The sequence below is a fragment of the Gossypium raimondii genome, chromosome 5 (assembly GCF_025698545.1).
Source record: "Gossypium raimondii isolate GPD5lz chromosome 5, ASM2569854v1, whole genome shotgun sequence".
Taxonomy (NCBI): Eukaryota; Viridiplantae; Streptophyta; class Magnoliopsida; order Malvales; family Malvaceae; genus Gossypium; species Gossypium raimondii.
Window position 1 is genome coordinate 1,104,647 of NC_068569.1, and position 20,778 is coordinate 1,125,424.

Here is a 20,778-nt window from a genome sequence, read left to right on the forward strand (position 1 = left end):
TAATTTATTCAATATGAAAAAAATTGGGAGTGAGAGTGGAGACGTTTTACCTTTTATTTGGTGTGGGATGAAAATTAAGAGTTGATGTGGACAAATACTAATCATAAATTAGAGTTGGTATATCAGCAATGGAGATTTTCCTCTTATATTTTAGTAGAGGAGAGTATCTCCTCTCCCATGGTTGCTGACGTTTCTGCCACTAATTTCACAGGAATATTAAACACTAACCGACGAGCATATTACATAGCATTACCCAAAGCTCCAACTTTTGCATAAACCACATTTCTAGAGAATCAGTGAGTCAACCTTTCCACTTTCCCTTCTCTTTAATGGCGATTGCTCCACCCTACCTTCGCCCTCTTCACAAATCTCTGTTCCCGAAGTACCCTTCTCTTTCTCATGATTCTCCGTTTCGCCCTTCCCTCTATTTTTCTTCTCGACCCTTCCGCCTCACTGTTCGGGCGAGCTCCGCTGTCGCTTTGGAACAGGTAAACTCCTCCATTTCAAAGTAATTGAAAGGTTCAGACTTCAGATTAATTATAAATTAAGTTTTTTTTATTTACTCTTTCATGTGTTGCAAATGCGATGCTTCTTTTAAGGTGATACTGAATTTATAGAATTCAGATGCTGTATCATATTACCGCTTAACATGCATAACATAATTGTTCCATAGAAAATTCAGATGAACAAAAACTATTTTCTTTTTTCAGGATTTAAGAACTCAGGCTACTCAGCAGAATCAAACAGTGGAAACTGAGTTGTTTTCTTGCCCTGTGTGCTATGAACCACTGATCAGAAAAGGCCCTCCTGGTTTAAACTTGTAAGTTACTATATATATATAGTAATTATACAAAGGTATTAATCTTTTGATCATGTTAGTGTATGACATCTAATTGATTTTCAAAACTTGTAGGGATGCTATCTACCGGTCTGGATTCAAGTGTAAGAAATGCAACAAGTCATACTCAAGTAAAGATGTATTTCTGGACCTGACTGTCACTACTGGATTGAGAAACTACACTGAAGTCAAACCTGTTAGGACAGAGCTATTCCGGTATGTATAGTTAACATACAGATACGGATTTACATTTGGTACCTTTAGACAGGGCTGGTTGAGTGTTCTATGTTAGGATTTAAGTTAACAGGTAATGGAAATTCCTGAATTACTATCTCTTTTGGAATCTGATTTAGCTAGAAAGATTATCGGCATTTCGTGACTGCACCAATGAACTAGTGTTCAAATTACAAATATATCTGTGTAAAGGTATTGTTTTACTAGATCATGCTTTCATCTTTTCTAGGAGTCCTCTTGTATCGTTTCTCTATGAAAGAGGCTGGCGTCAAAATTTTAATCTCAGTGGCTTCCCTGGAGCTGATGAAGAGGTAAATCTTTTACAGGTTTCATAGACCCCTTGCAGAATATTAATCTGTCTGTATGCAAATATCGTTTTTTGGACCCCAATATGATTCTTCCTTCCAAGTGAGCTGATTTAATATATGCTGCAATATCACCAAAATCCTTAATATTGTATGGCTTATTTGTTTAGTTTGTTACATTGCTATTCATGTCTAACTTTATGTTTTCAAAATAGTGCAGTTCAGAATGGCTCAGGAGTACTTTAAACCCGCAGAAGGTGGCACTTTAGTGGATGTTAGCTGTGGAAGTGGTTTGTTTTCCCGAAAATTTGCTAAATCAGGGACATATTCTGGTGTTATTGCACTCGATTTTTCTGAAAACATGCTCCGGCAATGTAATGATTTCATTAAGCAAGATGCATCTCTTTTAGCTAGGTAATCATCTCTACCTCTTTAATTTTAAAAGTTGAAGCAGTCATTGCAAATACCAGTAGAGGTTTATATTTCTTCTCGTGCCAAGAGCTGATCAATACTTCATCGGAATTTGCAGCAATATTGCTCTTGTCAGGGCTGATGTTTCCAGGCTACCATTCTCGTCCGGTTCTATTGATGCTGTACACGCTGGTGCTGCCTTGCATTGCTGGCCATCTCCTTCCAATGCTGTAAGTATGATTAAATTCATGTCTCGTAGACTGAGCTACAAAATTCCTCTCAGCCTGAGTTTTAAGATGATAAAGTATCTCGATAATGCAGTTTTTGACATAGCATGCTACTACGGGTCAACATCTCTCTGAGCTAAAAAAACTTCTTATAAGGTCACTTGCTTTTATTATCTTCAGATTGCTGAAATTAGTCGTATATTGAGAAGTGGTGGAGTCTTTGTTGGAAGCACTTTTCTTCGTTATACTTCTTCTACTCCCTGGATAATACGACCTTTCAGAGAGGTACAGTGTTTCCGGTTGTGTTTTGAATTTTGGTGCTGTGTATTAGTCTGTGACTCTGTTCTCCTTTTGTGCGGCAAACATGCTGATATCTAGAACAATTTAGCACTGGCTAACATTCTTATTTGTTGCAGAGGGTTATGCAAAGTTATAACTACCTCACAGAGGAGGAGATAGAAGAGGTATGCACAAATTCGGGTCTTACCAACTTTTCGAAGAAGGTTCAGCGATCTTTCATAATGTTTTCTGCTCAGAAACCTTGAAGCTGGGTTTGGATCTTTGAATATATATAGTGCTTTGATATGTTTTACAATATTATTTGGTTATACAGGAATCACTAAAAAGAAAACCTTGAAACAGATTATAATGTGGTAAAGATGGAATGTATAGTGCATGCTCAATTTCTTATTAATGCAAGTGTTGCCTGATCGACCGATGATTGTGTAAATGCTTTGAAATACTTAGTTAGTGCTCAATAATATTGAGTATATGATGACATTGTGGTGATCTAAATTAGATATCTGACTGCAGTTTCCCTTTTATTTGTTGCAAATGATTCGCCGAGATGGTTAAACATGATTAACTCCTTGTTTTTGCTGTTACCTGCGATGTAAGCGTATCTTAATCGCGCTCGGGTGAGTTTTGAATACGAATATGCGTTTAATAGGTATACTCAATTTTAAAATGTAATGGATACGAATATTTTTAAAAAAAAAATATGAATCTGGATAATAAATTATGAGTTATACCTAGGTTGCAATGATAATAATCTTATATTGCTCATAAATATATAACAATGTGTAATATGTTCATAAATAGAACGTGAAATATCAATTTCGTTTATAGTGTACATTTAAAAATAACTGTTCATAACTTTACCAACTTAGGCACCCTCAAAAATATAGAATTAAAAGAATAACTTCAATATATGTTATTTTCACTTTGATCATGATTAGTGTCAAATTAATAATTAAAATGTTATTACTTTGGTTGATTTGTGGATGTCCAAAAGATTTAGCAGACATTGGTCACGAGTTAACTTTTAAATTTTTAGCAGACGTTGAGTAACAAATAATTTATTATTCATACATTCTAAATCCTAAGCTAGAATTTGATACGAAACTAGGCATTCTATAGAATCTTTCATGTATATAGGGATTAAAGAGTAAGATTAGGGCTTTGAATTTGGTAGAATTTTTTTTTCAAGTTAGACTCTCAATTTGTCAATTATTTGTACATCGGGTCCGAACTTTAGAGTTTTCAAAGAATAACTTGGACAAAAATAATTTTAAGTCCCAATGTGGGAACAATTCCTAAGTTCAAAACTTAACTTAGAAAAAATTCAAACCTCAATGTGGAAATAATTATCAAGTTTAGGGCTTAACTCGGATAAAAAAGAGTTTAAGCATGAATGTCAAATTAGGCATTTCATAGAATCTTTCTTTTATATAGGGATTAAAGAGCATTTGACAAATTTTCTCATCTCGAGACAAGCTTTTTTTCAAATTAGCCCTTGAATTTTGATAATTATTCTCTCATTAAAGCTCAAACCTTAGGGTTTTTAAAGATTAACTTGAACAAAAAAATTTTAAGCCTCAATATTGAAACAATTATCAATTTAAGAATCTAACTTAAGTAAAGAAAATAATAACCCAGTGTAAAAATCAGGGTGATTTAAAGTAAGAGTAAAACGTAAAGAAAAAGTTGAAGTAGACGGCTCACATTCACTTCCACAGTCGCATTCCACCTTTTGAAGGCTTTAAAAGAAAAAAACTTGAGATTCCCGTACTTGTTGATCTGGCGTCATACCAACCTTAAAACAAATTACCAGTTGCAGTGAAAAAAAAAACCCCAAAAGGAACAGTGCACGTGAGCCTAGGCTTCGGTAACAACGCAAAGCATACACAAACCATATAAAAACTGGATTATTAATACGAATCTTTTCTAAAGTAAATTAATTAACAAAAATTTCTAAATAAATCCCAATTTATATTATCTGACACAGAACAAAGTTGTTGTGATTGAGTCAGTCAGTCACACATGTAAGAAATATAAAGGGACAGCCGGTGAGAGAGACCCCCTCGTGCATCATCATCTTATTTTTAACTGCTTTGCCCTTTGACTACCCAATGGTGGAACCATTTTTTGTCAGTTTAAGACGCATTGGATCCCCTGCACGTGGGGAAGCATGCTGCCCTTTTCCCCTAATTTTGTTCTTTACTACAATTTATCTAGGGGTGAGCATTCGATCGAATCGAATCGAATCGAATCGAAAATTTTCGAGTTAATCGAGTTTTCGAATCTCATTTTATCATCCTAACTTTATTTGAAGTTTTCTCGAATCGAGTCGAGTGAGATGGAATTCGAATCGAATCGAATCGAATATATTTGTTCGAGTTAAATTTTAAAAAATAATTTTGGGTCCTTGTAACCATTATCACCCATCGTAATAAAATTTGTCCACCTTAATCAAATTTTTTATTAACTTTCATCACCTCATAATTTATTTATTAATTTTTTATATCTTGGTTAGCTTATTTGTTTGCTTAGTTGTTTCAATTATCTTGGATTCTTGTCACTATGTATTTTGGAATTAAAATATATTAAATATAAAAATATGATTTTTAAAATTTTATTTTAAAATAAAATTTGAAATTGATATCAATATAAAATTTTAACACGAATATTTTATGGCATAATTAAGAATTCAATTTTAATATAAATATTCAATATGACTAAACAATTCAATAATATAAATAATATAAAATGTGAAATTTAATTTAATAATATAAATAGTAGATATAAATAAAATTATTACTATTTATGTTTAGTGATTTTTGGATAATTTTGATTTTTATTTGAGAGTAAAGGGTGAGAAGTAAAAGTTTAGGGGAAAATAAAAGTTTTGGGGAATAAAAGTTTGAGGAAAGTAAATAGGGGAGTAAAATTTTGGAGGAAAATATAAAAAAAATTGGAGGGGGAGGGTTTGGGGTAGATGGGAGGTGGGATGGGAAGAGAATAAAAGTTTTAGGGAAAAGTGGGAGGAGTAAAATTTTGGGGAAAATAAAAGGTTTTGAGGGTTTTGAGAGTAAAATTTTGAAAAAAAATGAATGGAAGAGTAAAATTTTGGTGGGAAATGGATTTTGGGTAGATTGGGGGTTGGGAGGAGGAGTAAAAGTTTTGGGGGAAAAGTGGGAAGGAGTAAAAGTTTTGAGGGAAAAGTAAAAAAGTTTGGGAGTTTAGGGTAAAACTGTAAAATATTATAGTTTGATATTCGAATTATTCGAATTATTCGAGTTATTCGAATTCGAAAACTCAACTCGATTCGAACTCGAAATTCGAAAAAAAAATTCGAGTTGATTCGAATAACTCGATTCGTTTAACTCGAAATTCGAATTTTTTTTCGATTTTTTCGAGTCGAATCGAATTTTGCTCACCCCTAAATTTATCCCATTGTCCAATGGGTTCAAGTTTGAAGTAATTTTAATTCTTCATTATATCAAAAGCTTTATTTGGTAATAATGATAAAATTTTTGGATTCGATTATTAAGGAGTGCACGTGAATTCTTTTCCCCAATTTTTCAAATTTGAATCCATGGACGCTAGTTTCATACAAATTTTGAAACTTTTACTTCCATAGTTTACAATTTTTACACAACAAAATATTTATTATTTCTTCCATCATTCTCTTTGTTCCTTTTGTGAAATTATAAATATTTATATAAAGCTGTCGGATCTAATAACACCCAACTTTCTTTTCCCTAAAGCTTACTGTAAAAAGGATCGTTAATAACTTCTTAGGTTTCCCTTTTCTCAAGGAAAATTCTACTGTCATGAACAAATCAAATAATTTCTTTTTACCGAGATGTGAAGTTTGTTCGAGAAAATTCTTGTTATAATTGTTGCAATAATATAAATATAATTAATCTGTCTAATTTTATCATCACATCAATCAAATAAATTATAAAGTAGTTCATGAGCAGTAATGCGTAATTATATTTAATAAATAACAATGCAAGCCAGATGAAGCTAATCCAAATAATAAATAAATGTGATTTATTAAACCGAACGGATAATTTATAATTATTTTTCCTTGCGTAGGCCTCTAGGTGAAAAATGAGACGACATGATATTGGTTTAATCATGGGATTAGCATTAAAGAAGGATTAAATAAGTAATTGTGATTATTAGGAGTTCCAAATTAAAATGGAAGGGCAGAAGACAGAAATAATTGCAATCCCCAAGATCTGCGTTTGTTTGGAGCTTAAAGGCACAACAAATTAGGTCACCTCAAAATTAGTAAATTTAATTAATATATGCCTAAATTAATTAGCAAACTAATTACTTCTTTTCATTGAGTTGTGTAATTTGTCGGTCGTTTGTTTGCTAGAAAAGCCACAAGATGTATATTCGATAATTTAAACAAATGAGTTAATTCCACAAAACATCCTCAAATCACGACCTTCATTCTAAATTGATCCCTAAAATTCGAATCACACTAATTACATCTTTAAACTATCAACCTTATATTATTTCGGTTATTTTGTTATTAAAATCGTTAATTTAACTATCAAATGACAGGTCGGATCTTATGTAATATATTTAAAATGAAATTTTTAGAGTTTTCGAAACTTTTACAAGAGATATATTGTTTGCTCTTTTTTTAGTTTTTTACTTTTAAAAATTATGCGACAACATTCTATTTCTTTATTTTTTTTCATTTTAAGTTTGGAGACATAAGATTTGATATGTTATTTAACCGTTTTAATAACAAAGGGACCTGATTGTACAACATCGATAGTTTAGAAATATAATTAGAACGTTCTGAAGTTTGTGGGCCAATTTACAATGAGAGTCAGAGTTTGGGTTGTCTAGTGCAATGAACTCTAAACAAATTTATAAAATAAAATTTTACAAATTATCATATATTAAAGCATATTTTTAAAATTATTAATGAGGTATGTATATAAATTTATACGTATTGAATGAAAACTAGAGATGAGTGGAGTGGTTGAGGTGTTGAATTTTAGCATGTTTCAATCCCAAAAAACCGGGGGCTCCCTCATCTACATCTGTTTCTTTTATTAGCTTTGTTCATTAGTTTGAGTTGAGTTATTGCTGTAATGAAGGGAAATGCTGGCACCGCCCAACATACATGTCTGTAATTTAATGTGTTATTATTGTAAGTAGTAAAATAATTTTTATATATACTGAATTACTGTGTTAGATTTTCGTACCCTTAAGATATGATCTGAGCATATGTATAAATTACTTGGCTTTGAAGTCATACTAGGGATGTCAATACAGTTTGAAAGAATGTAAAAAAAAAAACAATTATAATGGGAAAATATGTCACCTTTCAAGAAAAAGGTGCTTTTTTCCTACTACTTTGATGGGGTTCTTAATATCAGATTTGTATTCCCTTACAAGTTGCAATTTTATTAAGAATTAAGCTTAATGATAAATCAATAATTTCTTGATAATAGTGCTGCAAATATGAAGTTTTCCAAAGTCAGTGTTATTTTATCATGAACTATTACACTGTCAATACAGTAAGTGTTGGACTTAAAATTAATTATACCATAAATCTTAAAGGATTTCATTTTCAGTAAAGTGATGGACGATTGCGAACCTTTGATTATTATTATTTTTTAAAATTAAAATTATAAACCCTAAATTTAATTTAAAAAATCTAGAGATCATATAATTGTCTGTAAACTTATGGACTGTGAGCATATATTTTTCCAATCTCCTTAGAATGATAGTATGCATAAAAATCTTAGTTTTGTTCAAAATTAATTTTAAAAAATAAATAAAATTGAATTCAAAACTAGATTAGGTAGTTTAGCAAGAAGGTGGTGTTAAGGCAAAGATGATGGGAAAACAAATGTTAAAGGGGGGAGGGGTCTTAGATTCTATAATGGGAGGCATGGAAACAGCACCCACGTTCTTCTCTGATCATTATTTTACTTAACTTTCTTTTGTCTCTCTTCTTTTTTCCCGGTCTTCAATTCCTCCCCTCATAGCCATAGCCCATAGCCCATAGGCCATTTACCTCTTTCCCCCAACCTCCTTAAATACTCTTATTACACCATCTCTGTTAACTCCACTGTCTTGATAAACTACTGTCTGAACCACAACCATCTCTTCTTTACTACTTTTCGACTGTTTAATGATTATGATCATGGTTTGTCTTTATTTCTCTACCGAAATTCGAATTTTTTTTATTCAAATAATTGGTATATTGATTCATTTTTTGTGTTATTTTAGGGAATTGAAAAGCCTGCATGGTTAGAAGGCATCTACACCCAGAAATTCTTCGTGGGGTGTTCGTACCACGAAACTGCAAAAAAGAATGAAAAGAACGTATATTGTTTGGATTGTTGTATAAGTATTTGCCCTCATTGCATATCCTCACATAGTTTCCATAGGCTTCTTCAAGTTCGTCGCTATGTTTATCATGATGTTGTTAGATTGGAAGATCTTCAAAAGCTTATAGATTGCTCCAATGTTCAGGTTTGTAAATAGACAAATGATAGTTTGGTTTGTTTTTTTGTAGAATTCAGTTCATAATTCATGGCCTTTGATTGGATTAGGCTTATACTATAAACAGTGCAAAAGTGGTGTTCATCAAAAAAAGACCTCAAAATAGACAATTCAAAGGGGCTGGAAACTACTGTACTTCTTGTGACAGAAGTCTTCAAGAACCATTCATCCATTGCTCTTTGGGGTGCAAGGTATGCTTAAGAATTATGATAAAACTAGGTTTTTCCTTTTTTGTTTGTTTGTTTGAAGCTTAAAAGCTTAAAATTTGAACAGGTGGATTTTGTGTTGAAACACTACAAAGACTTGTCTCCATTCTTAAAGAAATGCAAGAAATTAACACTTAGCCCAGATTTCCTTATCCCACAAGACATGGGAGACGATGAAACAACAAACGGGACACCACGTTCAACAATAGCAGACGGTGATGAACCGATTATAAGCTGGTCTTCAGGGTCATCAGGTTCCGACAACATGAGCATGGCATACAGTTGTGATGAGATTGTAAGGAAGAAGAGAAATGGGTTATATGATCAAGACATGGCTAGTAGCATCATGAATAGAAGGAAAGGCATTCCCCATAGATCTCCACTATGTTAAGCCCAATTATAATAATGAGTGAATCATTAATTTCAAAAGCTTTAAGCTCTGACTCTCTTTTCTTTTATCTATTCTAGTCACTTGGTCGGGGGGGTTTTGTCTTAATGGTATCACGTGATTCCTAATTCCAAGTTAACAGTTTGTACAGTTCTTTTAACCCTCTTTTTTCCCATTTCTCATTAACCTTAATTACCATATATCTATGCTTTATTATTTATTTGGAGAACTTCATTCTTAAGCTTTTTCTCCTTTTCCTGTAAGTTTGTAACTCAATATTTGATGGGTTTTTTTTAGTCGTAACGACTTTGTGATTCGCTTAATTATAATTTAATGAATAAAATAAAAGTTAGAAATAATATGGCCATTTTAGATTTGGGCCTTATTAATTTTTAATTTGATTTTAACTATTAGGATATTATTTCGTATCTCGAAATTTGAGTATTTATGGTTGTATTACTAAATGACATCAAGTTGATAATAAATAAAATCTTCGTCACCGCCCTGTTATTATTTTTTAATGAATCAAATAAAAAAGTTTAATTCTTTTATATATTTTCTTTAAAATACTAATCATGAAGACAAATGTCTGGTTTTAAAGCTGTTAAAAGCTACTTTGAGTTAACTAGTTTGGGCCTACGTTAAGGCTCAAATAAGACCCAGAAATCAGTCGATTCCTCATGCTTTGCTATCTTATCTCACAAGTCATGCCTTCCTTTTTAGGCTTTTTAGAATTTGGCCCACACAAAGTAGATTCGGATGTTTGTGTTTATCTATTTTAGGAAATCATATAAACATTAACAAAAGATAAATCCAAAAATTTGTGATATTTGAACTCTGATTATATGCATGAACTTTTAATAATTTAATACAACTTAACTTGAATAATAAAATAATTTACACACAATTTTTATATCCCGAAACTCAAATCCGAAAATTTATAGTTTTATAACCTCAACTCTGGTTAACAATGCAAAATTTTCATTACTTACATAAAGCTACTACTAATATTACCATATTTTTATGTAATATTATTTTACATTTACATATTAAATAATTTAACTAATTAACAGCTCACATATTAAATTTAGATTTATATTTTTATTCCACAAGCAACTTTAAAAATTATCATGTGTCTCTTTTTTAATATTTATTTATTTTAAATATTTTATTATACCACTATAAAACATTTGTCAGTCTAAATACTTCAATGACAATATACCAAATATTTTCCTTCAATTTAACTCAATTTTAAACATTCAAATTCCAATATCCATTCCATATTTCACCAAAGGGCAAGACAGGAGAGCACAAATTATAACATTTTAATGTATTATGAATCAGAATCAGAAATAATCATGTAGCCATATCGATTAGATTAAAAACCGTACGATACATTAATCGAAGCAAATAGTTAAATCGATTTTTAAGTGAACTACTAGAAATCAATTGAACCGGTTTGAAAATATTCAGTTAAATTTGTGAATGAGTCGAATTTTCTCTACTTTTTTTCAATTTTAATAATTAAAAATCAAAACGTCGTGGAAACCGATCTTACTATAAATCTGATCTGAATTAGAAAACCCTACTATTACCTACAAATCTAAGCTCCCATCTTTGGATGGACATGTCAATAAATAAAATCAGGGCATTAAATTAAGATAGATAATGGACTATATAATATTACAAGATTTGATGTTTAGCCATCATCAATCAAACTAAAAGTTGGATGAATTAACCTATCATTTACTATACATTTTATATTTTTGATGTGTATTTTGTAGTTTTATTGAAAATTTATGACAACGTTTCTTAAAAGCTTAAATTTTCTTTAAAAATACAATATATTTTATTCATCTTTATCACTTACTCTAGAACCTACACCTATAATTCTTCGAGTGTAAGTTAAAATAGGTTCTCTTTACATGCTTATCCGTAAGGAATTATTATATGAACTGACATTTTGGGTCAAACATTGTTTCAAAGAACATAAATTTTTTGATCATTATTCAAAGATAATAATAAGAATTACAAGTGTGAGTAAAGTATTTGTTACCTTTTACACGCGTATCCGCAGGGAAGTGACATTTTTTTTGTCTTAACATTATTTCTAAGATAATAGTACTATTTTGCTTTAATTTTTCCAGTGGTGTTGCTTTTCTATCAATACACTTTCAATTTAGATTTCATTTCATAACCAATCCAGTACAACAAAGGGACCTAAAGCCCGAGAGATAACGAGATCAAGCCTAAAGGCTAGGCCCAAGAGTTCAAACCAACAGAACAGCATCTCGCCGCCGTTAGTTTTGGAGGAGGGGGGAACAAGAGATCGTTCGGATGGAAGTTACACGACTATGACAGAGAACTCGCCTCAATAACGAGCATGGAGCAGAGTGAAGCACGAGAAAACCCGGGCGTCGGAGATCACCGGCACCAATTACAAGCCCGACGGTGAAGGAGCCAAGGACGAAATGACCCTCCAATCAGTCGGCCATGAACAACCACCAGATAAACACGGGTGCGGCCACACCAACAGCCTTCGAAACTCACAAACGGCAGGAACTCCAGCAAACAACCTATGCCGAAAAAGGAAAATCCAACACTTCACAGATCTGAGGGAAGAAAGCATTAAAAGGGAACATCTAAGGCATAAACACCAACCACCATAGAGGTGAACGGGGACAAAAAGGGATAGGGCCCTTGGAGAACAAAGATGCGGCCGGCGAGGATCCGGTTTTTTTAAAATGAAAATTTTTTATTTAAGGCTTTATAATTTATAAAATTATTTTAATTTAATCTATTAAAATTTAATAAAAATATAAATTATTAAAATGATGATATTTTATAGCTTTACTCATGATGAAATAAATGCCAAAAATTACAGTAAATCATATCTTTAAAATTTATTTACCATGTCATGATTTATACTTGCTGAAAATTTTGGATCCATACATGAATTAAATTACCGGATCTTATCTTGAAACCAATATTGCAAGCACTAGATCGTGGTTGATTGTTGAGTTCAACTATTATAAAATAATTTTTTTAAAAAGATTTAACTGATTTTTCTATCCAATTATTAATTGTCAAATCAACTTATTTTAACCTGTCAATCCATCTAATTTGGATGAATATTGGTAAAATTCAACATTTTACCTTGAAAACTGTCCTAAAACCAGAAGAAGTGTAGAAAAAGATGGTAGCATGTCTTTATCAATGTGAGTATGATCAGAAGTCCTTCCAGTGGTGGATTTGAATGTGACGAACTTTTATTTGTTTGTAAGGTTTTTTAGGTGGCAAACAAAGCTAGACTTTTGAACTTATTGCTATGTATAATTATATACAACAAGTATTGCCCCCACATGACCGACCTTTTGGATAAGCAACCATATCAAGTTGAACTCAAATTCCATATCTCTGTCAATTTATTTAAATAATAATACTAACAATGGGTATGCAATTTACTTTTTGCATGAAGATTATTCCTAAGTGGAGTTTATAATTGTTCAACAAAATTGATTAAACAATAAAATCTTCATTAGAAAATAATATAACCTAAAATCATTTTCACTTGACTTGGGGTTTAAGACAACACTGAATTCAAGACACTCAAACCCTTCCATGCAATCAAAATTCAACTAACCCTCCAATTTTAACTCTCACGCACATTTTCTTCTTTTCTGGCAACAAGAGAGATTTTATCTTCCTGAAAACTACTAAAGCACTGTCAAGTGTCAGGTGAGTAAGACCCTTGACCTGCAACACCACTCACTCCATAACAATATATATACACACCTCTTTGTTATTACAAGAAATATAACACCTGAATTTGATGTTACATGTTTAGTAAGAAACGGTGCAAGAAAGTTTTGTATCTTATTACATGATCTTCCACCAGGTTTATTTTGTCTGAAAAATCAAAATGGAATATATTAAATAGGAATTTTATTAGCTTCAGTCTAAGAAAGGAACCCATAACTGCCATTGTATCACCATTATTGGAATTTTCTTTCTTTAGGTCCAATTTAAGGGGGACTACTTTGTAACAGCTGCAAATTGGAATAAGAGCAGTGTTCTGTCCTTCGTTGTCCAGCAGTCACCATTGAATAGACCTTTTTATTAGTTATTTTCAACTGATTCAACTCATTGAAAAGGAGATTAAATTAAATAATTCATCTATTATAGACTAGTCTTGTTACCATTGAGTTGTATTTTTGTACTAAATTAAATATCAATGTAAGCAAAGGTTATTACAGTAAATTAAACAAGATTTTCTTTTTCTTTTCTTTTTTTTACTCTTTGACGTCATGTCAAATTCAATCCTTAAACTTTACATCTTTGGTCAATTTTACCTTATTTTTATTTTTTAAAAGTTAAATTTTACTCTCAACTTTTAAAAGAACCAAATCATTTATTTTAATGGAAATTCTGAATACAATGTTAATGTTTTTAACAATATTAGCAGGACAATTTGCCTGATAGTCCATGTGTACTTTAGACTAACATAACATTATTTGCCTTGTAGGCCAACACAACAAATAATTTTAAATATATAAAAATATTCATAAAAATTCAAATAAAAAAAAGTTTAAAAAAATTATCATGAAGTACATATGGATTGTCATGCGAGCTATCATATTTAAAATCTTAATATTTTAGTCGGTTTTTCTGTTGACAGTTTAACTATTTTTAAAAAGTCGATGGTCAAATTCAACTCATTTGAAAAGGTTGAGAGTAAGAAAAGAATCAGAGTCAAATTGATAAAAATTTTAAAAATTTAGGGCTAAATTTGCTATTACTTTGTTTTTTTTCTTTTCAGAGCTATAAAACCCCACTATTCTGCAACATCCTCTGAGTTTGGCTCACAAGCGAAACCAGCATCTAAACATCCACCCCCTCTTTTTCCATGGCCACCAAAACTGCATCACCATTAAGCTCAAAGTCACAAGCCCGTACATGCCTATGCTCCCCTACTACGCACCCAGGGTCCTTCAGGTGCAGCCTACACAGGAATTTCAACAAGCCGCCGACTGGCCGGAGCAGGGCGGTTCGTATCGCACCGAATTCCTGGGAGTTAGCCCTGCAAGCCAAAGCAAATTCCATCAAGGCGTTGCTGCTCCAAATCATTAAACCATCGAGCCATGACTTGCAAAGGAGAAGGGATTTCCAGCCTAAGCCTTCCAGGTTTTGCATGTTGAATGGCAACAGAAACGGGTTCGGGGTGGCTGTTTCCTGAGAATATATTGGCCTCCCTTAGTGTTTACTTTAATGTATATATACGAGGATTTTATGTGTATATAAAGGCATATATATGTGAAGAAATCTATTTTAGTTTCATTTATCAATACAGATCTTTCAATCAAATTTTCAGAAATTACTGGGGGAGTGACATATGATAGGAGTGTGTGTGATTCTTTTTTATTTTTTATGTGTATATTTTTTAGCGTTTCAGTCTTTCAGACTTGAGATTTCTGTATAATTATTACACATAATTTAATTTCAAATTTGACTAATTTTTAAGTACAGAGCAACTCAAAATAGAATAAAGATATATTAACGAGAAGATACAGCGATGTCTATGTATTATATTGAATACCCAAATATTGAACTGATTCTATATCAACCATTTAAAAGCTTTGATTTTAGATTATCTGAGATTCAGTTTCATTGGAGATATTGCTGTATCGCCATCAATAGAGGTCCCCAATGCAAAGGGATGCTTTTATTTTGTAAACTACACAATTAGCACTAAATTATTAATAAGTTTTCATTTTAGTCACTTAACTAAAAAAAGTTAGAATTTGGGCACTTAACTATTCAAAAGTTTTCATTTACGTCAATAGTTGTCAAAATCAATGCTATATGGCTTTCTCTATTTGCATTGTGTGCATCAGTCGAAAGCTTTCTTTCCACTTCTCTTCTACAATTCATTTTTTTTATTAAATAACTTTGGATGTCAAGAATTTGTGAACCAAAATTTAAATCGTTTTTTTCTCTAGTCTCCAACCCTGACCGTCAGATCGACTTGAAATCTAATGTATGTCTCTACTTTTTAAATTTCAAAATTTAAGTCCAGCTGTTAACACGGTTAGAATCATTCAGATTCATTACAACATTATTTTTTAATTACATTATTACCAAGTTAGTATTCTTTTTATTTCAAAATGTCACACCAACAAATTTAACAAAAAAATTAATTGTTTTTGAAAAATAAAGGGACTAAATTCTTGTAAATAAAAGTATAGAGATGAATTCTAAATTTACGAAGAAGAGAAGGTCCTATGACATATTTTTACCATTCATTTGCATAGATATGATAAAAGAATATATGTATAGGTTTTCATTTCTTTTTAGGCAGTGAATCAAGGAAGATAGAAATCAAGTTTTGATTCATACTAGATGAAGCCATTTTTAAAATTGAGTTACTCCCGATTTACGTTAATCAAGAATAAATTGAGGTTCTCGCAAAGCTGGATTTTAAAAGAGCTTCTAAGGAAACGTTTTGTTTTAGGATCTGCATAGCAATGGGAGATAACTTCATCTTTTTCCATTACTAAATTAATTATCAACTATTGTTTAGTTTGCATCATCTAATCCTACCCTAAATCTAATTTTAAAAATAACCCTAAATCGATTTCTATTGTCATAAAATCTTGATTAATTTATGGTATTGAAAAATAAAACATTGATTTTTAAATGTTACGTAAAATATTCAAATATCAAAGTCAAAGGTCAATGTGGCAAAAGAAGAGTGGACATATTAAAATTTCGAAAATTGGGTATCCTCCAAGACAGTGCCAAGTGCAAAGCAACAAACCACAAGAGTAAGAAACCTTGTGGCTTGTGCTAAGCCCAAAGGGGTCAAAAGTCAAACCTTGAAAAAGCAAAGCTTATAGATTTGACCGAAGAAAACATCAGAGATGGCCCTAAGCTTCCAAACTTGTGGGCTTCTACACCATGTGGAGAAAGGAAAGGAAAGGAAAGGAATAAATTCATACAAACGTATTAAAAGCCGACACCTCCACCGCATTCCTTCCCTTCTTTTGAATCTGAAATTTTCAAACCCCCCGCCCCCCTAAGTGCAAGTTGAGGCCTGCGTCGAACCACAGCTATCTACCTTCTTCAATACAAAACCAATCTCACAATGGCCAAGTCTTCATAACCATAGAACAGTGGCAATTGGCAAAAATATGGTTTTGTATTTATAGAATGGACAAATGTTATTTTTGTTGTAAAAGTATTACGTAACAAATTCATAGAATGAAATTTCTAGGGTCATTCCATCACTTGCATTCGTCTTGTCAACAAAATTGCTTCTCTATTAAACCTCATCAAAGAGTGTTTGAATAAAAACCAATCTACAAAACCATACTTGGACTCTCATTCATATATGAATTAAATTGATCCGAATCCCCTAGAAAACCATATCACTCAATTTTGTAGCATCTTTTCTTTTTATTTGTTTTGAAATTTTACGGTCATCTTTTAAGGACTTTTCCAACCAAATTACGAGTCCATCATCAATATTCCCACACCAAAAATAAATCTTTGTATTCCAAAAACATCCACATGATTCATGATTCATGCTTTGCCCACGCTGCAAAATAAAGTTAATTTTGACAATCGTAAATTCAAGACATGCGTTCCCCAACGTATATGCTCCTTTAAAATTTTACTTATCGAGCCCTTCAAAAACAAGTAAATTAATTATGAATCCTCCACACTTAATGAATTTACCTTCTCAGAAACTACAGCGGTAGAGAGTACTTGGAGTGGAAGTCAACTTATTCCGGTAGGAAAAAGCTCTAATTATTAAGTCAAGGAATCTATTCAACATCACACAAACCTTTTCTTCCCTTTATTTTTGTCTCTAAAGTCTAAACCTGTCCATTTCACTTTCCATAATTTTAAAATTATAATTTAATGTTAACTATAACATATACATCCCCGAATTTGGGTCAGATTGCTACAATTTGTTTGATAAAAAAATGTTTTAATTAAATTATATAAGATAATAAAAAAATTTAATATTTAAATAAATTACATTAAACAGTAAAATCAATTTTGGATTCCCCTTGTGAACCCTAGCTTGGGACAAGGAAAGGAGACTTCGAAATGATTGACCCCATACTTCCTTCCCTTTTGGTGGGTTTGTTAAACGTTAATTATGGTAAAAGTATTATAGAGAATTTTATACTAAGATTTAAATTGTATTTTATTTTTTATATTAGAAAATGAGAAAATTAGTCTTTATATATTAAATCAATAAGTAAAGTAGACATTCTATTAAATGTTTCATCAACTTCTACCGTTAAAAATTGATAGTTGTACACCATTATGAAGTACACATGGCACTCTAATTATAATTATCTAATTTTCTGTCAAGCACGCTAGTTTTTAATAATGAAAATGAATATAGATTTAACAGAAAAGGCTAATTTGTTACCTGATCTAACTTATAAAGACTAATATGCCTATTTTTAGAGTAAAGAGAGATAATATATAATTTAACTTTTTCTATAATATTGTTACCGTTAAAATGTTGATTGTTTAGTGTTTGAGAGAGAAAATGAGTCCAACGTGGGGGGCTAGTGACTTGGTAGTCGGGAACTGTGGCCTCATTCGTTGCAAGGTGTTGGTCCTTTCCTTTGCATAATGCACTTTATATTATTGAAATTCCAACTTAATTCATAATTCAAAGGTCATTTTCTTGTCGAGCAACCTTTCTTTTATATATTTATTAAATACCAACTACTTTGAAATTAAACTTAAAAATGAAGTGGAGCCCCTAACCAGTGTACCAATTTATTTACCCGTAATTTCGAAAATATTATTTTTTTTATGGAAGTTAAATTCTAGGCTCTGGCTTGTTTATATATATATATACATATATATATGTGTTAGCTTTGAAAATGATGATATATATACACACAATATTACTAGGATTATTATTTAAATGTGGAAAACAGAGGTTATTTTTGTAACTAATTAAACACACACATCCAATTATATATACCAATAAAATTAAAAAAATCATTTATTAATTGGGATACAAACAGGGTTGAAGCCAAAAGAAATTTTAGGAGGCGAAATTAAATTGTAATTCTTACAGAATAAAAATATAATTTCACTATTTTAAAAACAATCTTTATTGTGTATTTTGAGGATTACATGGAATTTTCTTTGAAAAATTCTTATTCTAAAAGTTAGACTATATTTTTTGTAATATAATTATCATGAAAATTCTTATTCTAAAAGTTAGACTATATTTGTCATTTTTATTTAAAAATTAGTAAATTAGTCCTTATATGTTAGATTGAAGAGCAAATTGATCATTCTATTAAAAAAGTCATCTATTTCTATTGTTAAAACTCAGTCCTTGTACGCTAGAATGAGGTACACATGACACACCGTACGTAACTATTTGGATATTCTGTCAGTCATGTCAGTTTTTAACAATAGAAATTGATGGAATTTTTAATAGAAAGGACCAACTTGCTCATTAATCTAATATATAGGGGCTAATTTGACCATTTTTTGAGTTGAAGAGATAAAATGTCATTTGACTCCTAGTATAAGGGTCTCCATGGTACTTTGACCAACTTTCTGTCAATTTAACCATTGTTTTTTTAGCTAAATTTGACCCAAAAAAAAAGAGTCAAATAACTTTTTAAACAGAAATACTTACTAAATTATTATTATTTTTAAATGATATTGGTGTGGCAACCCCTATAGTAGCAAACTATGTATATTTTATGTTGATATGATACTATTTGTCTCATATGTCATATTAATTAATAATTTAAAACTTATAAAAATAAATAATAATAAAAGAAGCATAAACTATATGTGAATTATCATATGGATTGTCATATTTAAAATTTAACATCTTAGTGAGTATTTTATTAAAATATCAATTCGACTCTTTTCAAAAATTTGATGTTCAAATTTGATTTTTACTAAATGATTAAAAGTCAAATTTAACTAAAAAATATATTGAAAGATATAAACATTAATAATTAAATTTAAGATGACGTGGACCCCAAAACAATAATATTTGTATATTTATATTGTAATAGGAGGATTTGGGTTAAAACTGTAGCACCCCACCCTCACTCTAATTATATATACATAAAAACATTATGTTTGTTATTATGGTTATTTTACGTTACATATTGTTATGGTAAGGCGTGCAATTTAAAACTTTTTATTGATGATGAATTTGTATTTCTCAATTTAAAAAGCCGTTGCTTTTTCTGTGTTTTTTTTTTTCACATAAAAATGATTTATTCACGTTGTGTATAAATTTGATTTTTCCAAAATTGTCCGAAGATTGGGGGAGGATCCAAAACTATTCTCTCTTCCACTAACAAACCAATAATTTGGATCGTTAATTTTAGTTTAACAAAAATGCAACCAAACAATAATTAAAAAAAAAAACACTTTAAAGTAGATCTCACGATAGTGTTGGAGTCTCAATCCTTGAACCACTTGATTCTTATTTATCACGCCGTAATGTTATCAAAACCGTTCATTGTTTTTTCCGCTTTTTAATCATCACCGTTACAATTAAATTTTAACAATTTGAAAAAAATGAACTGAAAATAAATTTGACAACATATATTAAAAATAGTAGAAAAAAAATTAGAGGTGTAAAAATTCTCTAACTTAAAAAATTAATTAAACCGTTATTTATCTTTTTTACATTCAATTAAATACTTGAACGGGCAAAAATACATCAAAAGGCTCTTTTAAAAATTATAAAAATTGTAAAATTTTATAAAGTCATAAGAAAATTATAAAATATAAGAAAATTTAAAATTCTAAAAAATATATAAAAATTATTGTATCCCATTATTGTGTCTCTCCAATACGTCCAGGTTGATTATGTTTCCTTAATTTTGTTTGATATTCTTCTCCTACTTACATTTAATTTTTTCTTGCTAGTTTTGTGTATCAAACCAAATTCTAGTCAAATTTTAGAAGTATTAAAAAAAAGTGAGCCTCTTTGTAGCCATTGTTACATTTTGTCACGTCATAACATGCACCATTTCTCTCTCTATGTATAAAATTTTAATGTTTTTCTATAATTATTATTAATTTTTATTATATTTCATCACATTAGAGGTGCTCATGGGCCGAGCGGCCCGCCTGAAATATGGGAGGGTTTGGATAAAAATATAGGCCCGAAATATGGGCTTGGGCAAAAAAACGAGGCCCGTTTAGAAAACGGGCCGGGCCTTGGGCACCACTTTTTTGGCCCGGCCCCGCCCGGCCCTATATAATAAATATTTTTTTTAATTTTAAAATATTTTTTACATACTTTTTTTAATTTTTTTAA

At 30.9% G+C, this 20,778-nt stretch overlaps 2 protein-coding genes across 2 annotated transcripts; both read left to right on the top strand.

Moving 5' to 3' along the window:
- Nucleotides 1-35: 35 nt before the first annotated feature.
- LOC105769513 (uncharacterized methyltransferase At2g41040, chloroplastic) lies at nucleotides 36-2,837 on the top strand. Its single transcript, XM_012590197.1, has 8 exons — nucleotides 36-488; nucleotides 711-820; nucleotides 914-1,054; nucleotides 1,302-1,383; nucleotides 1,598-1,791; nucleotides 1,907-2,018; nucleotides 2,196-2,300; nucleotides 2,432-2,837. The coding sequence occupies exons 1-8, from the start codon at nucleotides 330-332 to the stop codon at nucleotides 2,558-2,560; spliced, it is 1,032 nt and encodes a 343-aa protein (XP_012445651.1). The 5' UTR covers nucleotides 36-329; the 3' UTR covers nucleotides 2,561-2,837.
- A 5,328-nt stretch (nucleotides 2,838-8,165) lies between these two features.
- LOC105769515 (protein RGF1 INDUCIBLE TRANSCRIPTION FACTOR 1) lies at nucleotides 8,166-9,612 on the top strand. Its single transcript, XM_012590199.2, has 4 exons — nucleotides 8,166-8,484; nucleotides 8,568-8,813; nucleotides 8,894-9,034; nucleotides 9,117-9,612. The coding sequence occupies exons 1-4, from the start codon at nucleotides 8,470-8,472 to the stop codon at nucleotides 9,438-9,440; spliced, it is 726 nt and encodes a 241-aa protein (XP_012445653.1). The 5' UTR covers nucleotides 8,166-8,469; the 3' UTR covers nucleotides 9,441-9,612.
- Nucleotides 9,613-20,778: the final 11,166 nt, after the last annotated feature.

What these genes read in the sequence shown, in the direction of transcription:
- LOC105769515 (XM_012590199.2), top strand. An exon ending in TAGATTGCTCCAATGTTCAG is followed by an intron (nt 8,814 to 8,893) that starts GTTTGTAAATAG and finishes TGATTGGATTAG; the next exon opens with GCTTATACTATAAACAGTGC. An exon ending in ATTGCTCTTTGGGGTGCAAG is followed by an intron (nt 9,035 to 9,116) that starts GTATGCTTAAGA and finishes AAATTTGAACAG; the next exon opens with GTGGATTTTGTGTTGAAACA.
- LOC105769513 (XM_012590197.1), top strand. Translation starts at nt 330, where the DNA reads ATGGCGATTGCTCCACCCTACCTTCGCCCTCTTCACAAATCTCTGTTC. An exon ending in TCCCTGGAGCTGATGAAGAG is followed by an intron (nt 1,384 to 1,597) that starts GTAAATCTTTTA and finishes AAAATAGTGCAG; the next exon opens with TTCAGAATGGCTCAGGAGTA. An exon ending in TAATACGACCTTTCAGAGAG is followed by an intron (nt 2,301 to 2,431) that starts GTACAGTGTTTC and finishes TATTTGTTGCAG; the next exon opens with AGGGTTATGCAAAGTTATAA.